Consider the following 11,721-nt stretch of genomic DNA (forward strand, 5'->3'; position numbering starts at 1 on the left):
GTGCGAAATAAGTAGAGAGACAGACCGCGCTAGATGCTAACCAATCAGATCAGTGGACACAATGGGGTTAAACTAACCAAAGATGGTTGTAATCTCAAACGAGATCATTCCTAATGTTTTTCTCAAACAGTGAGGATATCAATATTGCTACAATGGTAAAAGGTGTAAAAACACCATATCTACCCCATGCTTCCTTTCACTATATGCCTGGGTGTTGTAGAAGTAAGACCAGTAAATGTATGTGTTTGTGTGTGTGTGTGTGTGCGCACACACATTATATACAAAATGTATGAATATGTTTAGTGGATGTGTTGTTGGTTGTATGGGTGTGCATATGTGAGTAAGTGTAGATGTATGTATGTAAGTATGTACATTCTTGCATTTGTGCATGAACATATGTCTGAATGTGCATGTGTGCATGTCTGAAAGAGTGTATATGGGCATGTGTGTGTTAATGTATATGTGCATATATATGCATTTGTTGTGCGCAAGTGTTCTAGTGTGTAAGATATATTTATGTGTGTGGGTGTGATGTATGTTAGTGTAGTTGTGTGTAAATATGCATGTATGTGTGCATGCCTTTGTGGGAGTAACAGATGCATGCTGCTGTGGCTGATGTATTTATGTATGGATTTCTCTCAACTACTTTCCACTTAGTCACATGGTGTTTCATTATCTTTCAAACTCCATACGTTACAACTGGATTTAGGCTCTTGGTATTGACTGTGTGTAATGATACTCATCATATTGGGGCAGCAGCTATATGATAATTTCACAGAATGCCTATTAAATATTTTCCTGTATCTATAAGTTGCTGGAAAGTGTTTGTCTAGGAGAGACAGGTATCTTTTACCTATGTTAGTTTTGATACTAAGGGAAAAGGGAGGAGCAAACCAAATAATTTTTAGGTCCCTTGTTATTATTATTCTGATTAATATTAGAGGGGTTATGTATTACTTTATCTTTGATGCCACTAGATCTATTATTATTCTGATTAATATTAGAGGGGTTATATATTAATTTATCTTTGAAGCCACTATTAGCTAGGGCAATCGTTATAGTAGGGGACTGCTTTTGCAAACATTTCTTTAGAAGTAGTGAGGTTAAACATTTTGTTACTGATATTTCTATCAGTAACAGATTTTTAAATATTACAGGAGGGTGACAAGACTTTATGTATATATGCAAGTTTCTCATTAGGCTTATGGAAAGGCTTATACCACGAGGAGTTCAGATCTAGGGAAACATCTAAATAATCAACACAAATTAGTAGCTACTGTAATTTTAAGGCCTGTGTGTATGTGTGTGTGTGCATATATCTTAATTGGTTAATATTTTCAGTACATTCACATGCATAGAATATGATGGAAAAAGCAGGTAGGGTTGCCTACTTATTAAATACTTATTTCTAGTTTTATGTTGGTGGTTGAGCATTATTTTTATAATTCACTTATTTCTATGTTTTTTTCTTAAATATGTATATACATCCACCCAACTTCATACACACATATTTACACATACACATTGACATACCTGGTAGCAGGCAGTAGTATCTCATTGTTACTTTTTTGTATTAATGATGTATTAGATGGGAAATCTCTCTTTCCAGGCATGCATTGTGTCAACTGTGGTTACAACTGCCATGAGAAATGTATGCCTCACGTACCAAAGAACTGTAAACGGTTAAAAGCTGTCCCTGATACTAGTGCTAGTAGCTCAAGTATTTCAAAGACTGGAGGCTCAGAAGCTAGTTCCGTATCTGGAGGTAAGTATCACTGTTTGTGTGAAACTAGGGCAGTTTATAAAATTACAGGCATTATTGTCTCTTCTTCACATTTTACATTTTTAAACTGGAAGTGGATTCTGATAATTATTTCCAAATAAATCCCATATTTGACTACTTCCCACTTTTGGCACATATAAACACATGCATGTCAGTAGTGAGATGTTGTGCCTCTTAGTACTTTCCATATTTCTCTTTTTTCATTATTTCTGCCCTTAATGACATTTCATTAATGTTATTGAATTCTTTTGGTAGGCACTGGAAGCTGCCAGATGTATGACCATTTCTCAGGAGAACATCGTACCCATGAAGGATACCTCTACAAGAGAGGCGCTCTCCTCAAAGGCTGGAAGCAGCGCTGGTTTGTACTTGACTCCATGAAACATCAGGTCAGCTCATTTTCCTTTATTTTTACACAAGTTATTTTTGATTTTAAAAACTATTAAAATTAATAATATATTTCTACGTTCACCTCCCTAACTAAATCAAACTTCATGTGGTAAATTACTAATTAAGGTTGGTTATGTTACAATGAAACATTTTAAAAAATTTACTGCACTGAAGATGTAACAGCATCAAAATATAACTTGGTACTGGTTGCAAACTCACAATATTGTGTTCTTGCCTGTGCCCAAACCCAGCCCACCACCATCCTCTCCTTTTACTTCTCAAACTTCCCATATTCTTGACATGGCTTCAGTACCATCATAAAGTTAGATTTATTGAGCAGCTCTAAACTGTCATTCCAGTTTATGAAACAAAACTACTCCAGCACTAAAATACTGTTCATATGATAGGATCCTATTCTCGACATCTGTGTTAGAGGAGGGCCTTCACTCATGAATATTCTTCAAACTCAGCTCTACCATTTTGCTCTAATCTTTTCCTGCCTCATCTGCAACTCCTACTGCTCCACTGAATATTCTAACAATGTACTCCACTTCAACTGCATCCCATCACTCCTCAATCTCTCTTTCCAAATATTTTGCCTCATCCTCTTCAAGATATCTATTCCTCTGAAAATCCAATCTCGTTATATTTACTAAACTTTACATTCAACACAAATTCAAATAGAACGATGCATATACCTTCTTCATCCACTACCTTCTGCTTTTGAATTAAAAGATCCTTGAGCCCTTTACTTATTGCCTATAACAAGGCATATGGATGTTGCTTATAACAAGTCTTATGGATATTTCCTATAACAAGCCTATGGATATGGTTTTGGTGTGCATAAAGCATATGGAGTTTGTTTATTATATCAGTGATGTTGTTAATGTAAAAAATTAACCATATTTGAAGTATTCACCTTATATTTTTCTGCTTTTTCTCAACCAGTTGCGTTACTATGATGCTATGGAAGATTCCAGTTGTAAGGGCTATATAGACCTGGGTGAAGTGGTCTCTGTTCAGCCTATCAAAAATGTCCAAGGTGCACCAAAGAAATCTGATGAAAATGGCTGCTTTGAGGTAAGGCTACATTTAACATTGTCTTTTATCACTTATTTGTAATTAAGGTGGCAAGCTGGTAGAATCATTAGTGAATTGGACAAAATGCTTAGCAGCATTTCTTTTAACTCTTTATGTTTTGGGTTCAGATTCTGCTAAGGTCAGTTTTGTCTGTCATCCTTTCAGGATCGATAAAATAAGTACCAGTTAATCACTAAAGTTGTAATTGACTTACCCCACTCCCTTTAGATTGCCGAAATTTGAAACCATTATTTGTTAGCAATCATCATCTGTTATATAGTGAAACTGTATATCCCTCCCAGTAAAAAGTGGTAGGAGTAGCTGGTCATCAAAAGAGGCTTAAGAGTTGAGAGTTGACAGTTCTAGTCGGTGTCTTGTGGAGCTATCAGAGATAGTAAGACAAAAGTAGTTAGTGTCCTACTATTCCGGTATGAAAAGATACAATGGTATCCAATGACTAGTAACTATTGTGGCTACTAGCATAAACAGCAACTGCAGTACAACAGCAGTCACACATCACACTAGTGGGAGGAACTCACTTTACAACAGTGGCGATGAGGAAAAACAAATTTATGTAAACTGAAAAAAAAAATTCACATGGAGAGTTTTAACTAATTCACGTGGAAAATTAAGTAACTTGTCAAAAAAGAAACAAAAATCTTGTGCAAACTTACGAAAACCATAAAATAAGGAAGACTTGTTAGCTAGGGTAGTTGAGTTGCAAAAACAGTAACAACAATTCAAGGAACAAGAACAGCAACAAGGATTGCAGCAGTAAATGTTACAAATAATGAAACTGATAACCAAACTGGAGAATACATTTTCACCTGGTCATGTCGCAAATTCCATAAACAAATTCAAATATGACCCCAAAGAAGGAGTAATTTTCAAGTCTTACTTTCGAAGACTTGAACAAACTTTTGAAAAAGATTGGAAGGGTGAAATGAAAATGAGTCTAGTTTTAAGAAAACAAGCAACAGCAGAACACGGAAAGTGTAGTAACTTCATATTGCCAGAAAAAGTATCCAACATAAACTTCACCGACAGTTAACATTATGTGTAAAATGTTTAGTGAAAAGAGCTCACTGTTTAATACTAAATGGAAATGTTTAAACATAAAAAAGGACAAAGATGAAGACTTCACTACTTACACAGGTAGAGTAAACAAAGAATGTGAGACATTTAGGCTGGACTTGCTTACTTCCAGATTCTTTCAAGTGTTTGATTTTTGCACAAGGATTGACATATAAAAGGGATGCAGAAATCCAAATGAAGATTCTAGCAAAACTGGAACCAGGATTTGACATTGCAGAAACTGTTGGAAGAGTGTGACATGATATTAAAATTAAGGCATGACACGAAAGAAATTCAACGGAAAGAGTGTTTTCATATAAGATTAGTGCAAAACAGTTGGAAGACTAAGTGTTGCAGGAAAAACAGAAAAATATCAGGATGTAGACCCATGTATGGTATGTGGTGGGATGCACCTGAAAAAAGATTGTCCTTATAAAAAAGTAAGGTGTTTTCACTGCAGGTTTACAGGACATATAAAATCACACTGCAAAACTAGAATGATAGGCAGATAGAACAAACAAACAAACAAGCAAAAATAAATAGTTTTTTCAGCAGGAAAAGTTGTAACTACAACAAACAGAAAATTCATGAATTTGAGAATTGAAACCTCTAGCGTCAGAATGCAATTAGACATGGGAAGTAACATCACAATCATAAGTGAGAAAACATGAGAGCAAATGGGTAAACTAAAATTATGTAGTCCAAACAAAATAGCGTATATATTTCATGGGTGAACATGTTTGTAATATAATGTTCAAAGGTCAAACCAAAAAAGTGAATGCTTATGTGTTGAAAAAGTCCATGAATTTATTTTGTACTGAATATATGGAGAAATTTAATTTATGGGATACACCCATAAGTGTTTTGTGCAATAACATAAATGGAGCAGACAAACTATCAAACGAGGTCAATGAACTGAGACAAAAAAAATGAAAGAAACTTTCCCCAAAGTTTTTCAGAAGGTTTAGACTATTGCACAAAAACAAAAGCAAGGATTGCTATCAAAGAAAATTCAACACCTATTTTCAGGCCCAAACAGAATGTGCCATTTGCAGCAGTAGACCAGGTCAATAAAGAACTAGAAAGGTTGGAATCCTGAATATAATTAAAAAGATTGACCATGCAGACTGGGCTGCACCAGCAGTCTATGTAAAATAAAAAAATATTAAGCTAAGAGTGTGCGCAGACTTCTCAACCAGATTAAACAACTGTTTACTCATGCACAATTACCCACTACCAAGTCCAGAAGAAGTATTTGCTGAACTAAACAGAGGGAAAATTTTCTTGAAGTTAGACCTCTCAGAGGCATACCTTCAAATTCAGTTAGAGGAAGATTGCACGCATCTACTAACAATCAACATGCATTGTGGATTGTACTAGTTCAAATGGCTGCTGTTTGGAGTAAAAGTGGCACCCTTTGCCATTGCATACCTCGATGACATTTTGATAAAGTGCGAGTCTCGAGTGCATCACGTCGAACACATAAAGAAAGTATTCGAGAGAATAAGTGAATATGGGCTAAAACTGACAAGAAAAATGTGAATTTTTGATAGAGAAAATAAAATACTCAGGTCAATTAATTGATGAAAGTGGATGCAGACCGAACTCATTAAGGGCATTAACAATATGAAATATGCCACCCCTGACAAATGTGACAATGCTACAAGCATTCCTAGGCTCAGTAAATTATTACCAAGTGTATATCCCAAATATACATAAGGTAAAGGCATCACTTAATGAATTACTGGAAAAAAATGCCAAATGGGTTTGGACAGAGAAATGCCAGAAAGCATGTAATGAGTTAAAAGATGTGTTAACCTCAGACTTGTATCAGGTATTTTGACCCAAAGTTAGAAATAATACTAGCTACAGATGCTAGTGAGTATGGGACAGGAGCCATGCTCCTACACAAGGATAATGATAGCCCACACATCAAGGACATTATTGCCAGTGGAAAAACAGCTATAGCCAGACCTCTAATGATATATGGATTCAAGAAAGGAATCCCGACACATATGGCAAACAGACTGCAGTGGTGGGGTGCCATTCTGTTAAACTACAATGAGAGAATGAAATATCTGCCTTCAAAAAAGTTGGGACATGCTGATGGTCTGTCTAGGTTAATTCTGAGAAATAATGAGCTGCTGGAGGACACCATAATAGCAGCACTAAGAACAGAAGCAGAAACAAAAAAAGTGATGTGGTACTTCGTATGTGAACTACCAGTAACTTAGGAAGAAATAAAAAGAAATGCGAGAAATGACAAATTTGTTAATGAGACAAAACGAAAACTGTGGTCGACAAAAGGAAATAAAGAAAGGTCTGATACAAAGAACTACCGAGATGTGAGCATGTACTATATATGTTATGGTGTACTAATGTATGCTCAAAGGGTGGTCATACCACAAACATTACAGAAGAGAATGCTAAAAGAGTTTCATGTGGGACACCTGGGCATCTCTAGAATGAAAGCACTGATGTGAAATTTTATATACTGGCCAAGCATGGACAGGGAAGTTGAAAACCTGGTAAAAGGCTGCAGAGGATGTGCACTAGTAGTGAAACTACCTACTACAAAAGTGGCCAGAAGTGAAAATACCACGGTCCTGATTGCAGATCGATTTTGCAGGCCAAATAAGTGAATATCATTACTTAATAGTAGTGGACAGTTACACAAAATGGCCTGTTCACAAGATTTAGTGTACCGGATATAATTGTCTCTGATAACGGAACACAGTTTGTATTCTATGATTCTGAAAGATGTTCATATTAGAACATAAAACTATTGCACCATATCACCCTAGATCGAATGAAAGAGCCAAACGGTTCATGGGCACTTTTAAGAGAGCTTTAAAGGAAGCCACAAACAAGGTCATGATCCAATAATTCTTAAGGGTATACAGGGTAACTCTGAACCCAAATGCACCAGAAAGAAGTTCACAAGTAGAATTAATGTTTACCAGAAAGATGAAGTCAGTATTTGATAAACTGTTAACAGTGAAGAAAAAACTACATGCTAGTAAAGACATGTCAAAACTCTTTAGAATTAGTGATAAGGTATATGTAAGAATGTACAAAAATGGCAAGCAATACTGGGAAGAAGGAGAAATTGTAACATACATAGGAAGAATGATACATGGTGTAAGAAGCAGAAATGGAATGGAAAGGAGACATAGAAATCAGCTTAAGGAAAGAGTTATTGAAAAGGAACTTACAAGAGTTAATTTTCTGGTTCGAACACCATTACAAGAAGTAGAAACCACATGTACAAGGAAAAAGAAGAACACCGAATTCCTAAAAGTAGACTCTAAACAGAAAAGATATTGAGTATATACAAAAAGGGAAGAGGTGGGGTGAATAAAAGAAATTGTTTGTTAAATAAAATAATTAAAAGGGGAGATGTTGTATAGTGAAACTGTATACCCCTCCTGGTAAAAAGTGGTAGGAGAAGCCATTATAAATAGACCAGTAGCTGGTCATCAAAAGAGGCTTAAGAGTTGAGAGTTGACAGTTCTGGGGTGAATAGCACTGAGGGAGGTTACTTTGTGTCGGTTGACAAGAGGTTAAGAGAATAACAGAGAGATAGAGATTGGTGTCTTGTTGTAGAAGGATACCCAGTTGGAGAAGAAGGGAGAGGGAGAGAGACTTAAAGGGAAAAATAGAGATGGAGAGAGTGTTGATGGTGGATATGTGTCAGGACATACTCTCAAGGCACAATAGCAGGAAGATATATAAGTGAAGTAATATAGAGGATTAGACTGGGTGAGTCGGTGGGCAAGGTAGAGAGGCAAGTGTCATAAGAATGTGAGGCGTGATTAGATGGGATACAGGTTACAGAAGTAAATAATGGTGAGAGATATAGGAGCCTCTCAGTGGGAGGGGTTATGTTATTGAGGGCATTAGGAGTGATAGATAAAAGAGGTGTTAAAGATGGAATATCGCAGAGGGGAGAGAGAGCATAGCTGGAAGAAGATAATGAGGAATGAAAGTGATTTTGGTGTTGGGGAAAAAAGGGAAGGTAGTGAAAGGAGAGGGATGTAGTATGTGCCTATTCTACTCTCAGGTGATTCTGGTAACCAAACCAGAGATAAAGAAGTGATGAGTGTTAGGGAATGAGATGTGTGGGAAAGACTTGATGAGGTAATGAGAATGAAGGTGGGGCAATATAGGCTATATATATTTTCAACATCAGTTAGTGTCCATGTTCCATGCTTGTATGGGTTGGACAGTTTGACAGGAACCAATGTGTTGAATGTTTGCTTTGGTATGGTTTTTACGGCTGGTTACCAACCTTATGCCAACCACTTTACAGCATAGACAGATAAGCTATATATATGTGTGTTTCAGTTGTACACAAGTCAAAAGCAAAGCACAATCTAAATTATTATTTTTGTGCAGTAATATTTTATGTAGTAAGTTAGTTATGGCTGGTCAGAAAGTTACTATTAGTTTGGCATCTCTTATTACTCCTGGCAACATAGTCAACTCATCAGACCTGCTGGATGTAGGTACATAACCCCTTTATTAATGGAGATAAGAATACAGTCTTGGTCAGCAAGGTTGTGAAAAAAGAACCTGAAATGAAATTCTTTGAAGTGAAAACGCCATTTAGGAAAGATGGCATTATCTTGTTTTCAACATTTCCAGTTCTGTGTGAAAAGGGTCAGTTTATGTATGATTTCTGTTCACTGGTCAGTAAATGAGGAATTCCATGTCTCCAACAAAAATTTTCTCTAATGAGGACACCACCTTAACATCTCACTTTTGGAATTTAAGAAGTCCCCCAGATCAATCGAATTTTTTGTATCATCTGCTTCTGTTGAGCTATGATCCAAGCTGTTCTAGGTGCTTCCATTTTATCCTGTATGGCATTCCTTCTTTTAAATGCCATATGTACTTAACGTTGCCACCCCTGGATCCTAAAAGAGGACCTGTGGTTATTTAGTTGCAGCTTAAAGGGCTCTGCTCCAACATATTTCCATGTATGTGTCCAACTGTTGTTGTTGTTGTTGTTGTTGCCGCCATATCATCATCAACAACATTTAACGTATGCTTTCCCTGTCGGCATAGGTTGGATGGTTTGACTGGAGCTAACAAAACCAGAAGCTGCACCCGGTTCTATCATCTGTTTTGTATGGTTTGGTATGGTTTCTACAGCTGGATGCCCTTCCAAATGCCAGCCACTTTACAGAGTGCTTTTTATGTGGCACCAGCATTGATAGGGTCACCAAGTACCTTCCAAGAGAAAACCCCTCAACTGGGTAGGGGGAGTAGTATTGTGGGAGTGTGGCTTTGTGCCAGTAGAATTACTTAAGTTATAGAGGGGATAAATTTAGGTGTTTTACTGTAGAGTAGATAGATGGATACCCCAGTTGGAAAACAAAGGAGTTTGAGTTGGAGAATGATAGTGAGAGTGATGAAGGCAGAGATGTTGGGACATGCCCTCAAGGGACATTGGGGATGATGAGAATAGGTGAGGTGAAAAAACTTGGTGAGTGGACAGGATGAGGTGACTGTAGCAAATAATGGAGATAAATAAAGGAGAGGCTCAGTGGTGGGGATTGAGTGTGATAGCAGGTAAGTGAGGAATTGATGATGGAGAGCAGCACAAGGAGAGAGACAGTAAGTGAGAGAAAAAAGGTTATTAGAGTGTGGAGAGTAAACATAACTGAGAAAGCCACAGTGTTTAGTATGTGTCAATAGTTCTGCTCTCAGGTGGTAGCAGAAATGATGGGTGTTAGGGGATAAAATGTGGGTGGAGGGAGAAGGATGACTGAGTAGAGCCCTCTATGGAGATGCATTACCAAGGAGGTTCTAGGATATCAATTCTGCTGTGGTGGGCAGGTCTTCTGGAGTACAGAAAGGTGCCAGATATTTGAGTCCTTTGCCATCTCCATTATGAAGCTCAGCATTTTGAGATCAGCTTTCAATACTTTGTCTTCCTAAGTTTCCTTTTCCACAAGTTTCATCCACTTTGATTGGCACTTCTTTATGCAATTGTCTTCATCCATATGCATCATATGACCAAAGCAGTGCAATCTTCTCTTTTGTACACTGCATTTAATTCCTCTTATGCTTAACTTTTCTTTCAGTACACTAGCACTCTGTCACACATACAAACATTGCACATCCAGCAGAGCATACCAACATCATGTCATAATTTATTAATGATATAGGATATATATGTGTATTTGTGTGTGTGTGTATATATATGTATATCCATATACACACACACACACATATATACATATATATATATATATATATATATATATATATATGCATACAGATATATATATATCCGTTCGTGGCCGTTGCCAGCCTCGCCTGGCCCCCGTGCCGGTGGCACGTAAAAAGCACCATCCATTCGTGGCCGTTGCCAGCCTCGCCTGGCCCCCATGCCAGTGGCACATAAAAAGCACGATCCGATTGTGGCTGTTTGCCAGACTCGTCTGGCACCTATGCCGGTAGCACATAAAAAGCACCCGCTACACTCATGGAGTGGTTGGCGTTAGGAAGGGCATCCAGCTGTAGAAACATTGCCAGATCAAACTGGGCCTAGTGCAGCCTTCTGGCTTCCCAGACCCCAGTTGAACCGTCCAACCCATGCTAGCATGGAAAGCGAATGCTAAACGATGATGATGATGTGTATATATATATATCTCTATATATATACAGATATATATATATATATATACACACTTACACATAAGGTAGAATTATTAGCGCGCCAGGCGAAATGCTTAGCTGTATTTCATCTGCTATTATGTTCTGAGTTCAAATTCCACCAAGGTTGACTTTGCCTTTCATCCTTTCGGGGTCGATTAAATAAGTATCAGTTATGCACTGTAATTGACTTAGTCTCTTTGTTTGCCCCCTTTGTGTTTAGCCCCCTGTGGGCAATAAAGAAATATATATATATATATCATGTTGCTGATTTTACTAGACTATTTATCTGTCCATTTACTCCATGTTACCATTTACTTCATGTTACCATTTACTCCATGTTATTGATCTCAGTGTTAAAGATATTAGATTTAATCAATATTTTTTTATCTTCAAAATTTCAAAATTAAAATTTAATTAGTTTTGAAGATTCTGGAATAAAACTTGTGAGAGAGCGATTGATAGATACTCAAGGTGATGAATTTAAACCTTACACCACACCTGTGTTTCTAGTTACAATAAAACCCCTCATTTCCTTGTGCAGCCAAAAGATTACTCTGAAGAAGAATATAAAAAAAATGATCAATGTTTGCTTCAATAATTCATTAATTTCAAGTCTTTAGCGGTTTAAATCTATCTGGAGCTAATAAAACTCATTTAAACAATTAATGAAATTGTTGTTGTGTACCTCTGATTAAAGACTTCCTATCTCTGACCATCCCATCATT

The 11,721-nt window shown here is 37.0% G+C and overlaps 1 protein-coding gene and 1 long non-coding RNA gene across 2 annotated transcripts in view; both read left to right on the forward strand.

Moving 5' to 3' along the window:
* Positions 1–11,721, forward strand: part of LOC115212161 (myotubularin-related protein 13) — a gene marked incomplete at its 5' end in the record, with an annotated part of 221,051 nt that overhangs the window by 208,467 nt on the left and 863 nt on the right. Inside the window, 3 exons of the mRNA XM_029781000.2 lie at positions 1,589–1,765; positions 2,039–2,172; positions 3,122–3,253. Coding sequence (XP_029636860.2) covers positions 1,589–1,765; positions 2,039–2,172; positions 3,122–3,253 — 443 coding nt within the window. The remainder of the gene's footprint in view (positions 1–1,588; positions 1,766–2,038; positions 2,173–3,121; positions 3,254–11,721) is intronic.
* Positions 3,285–7,856, forward strand: LOC118763325. The gene is made up of 3 exons (XR_004999068.1): positions 3,285–3,570; positions 4,889–4,890; positions 7,776–7,856. It is a non-coding gene; the product is annotated as an uncharacterized LOC118763325 (long non-coding RNA).

Source organism: Octopus sinensis, linkage group LG5 (genome assembly GCF_006345805.1).
Source record: "Octopus sinensis linkage group LG5, ASM634580v1, whole genome shotgun sequence".
Taxonomy (NCBI): domain Eukaryota; kingdom Metazoa; phylum Mollusca; class Cephalopoda; order Octopoda; family Octopodidae; genus Octopus; species Octopus sinensis.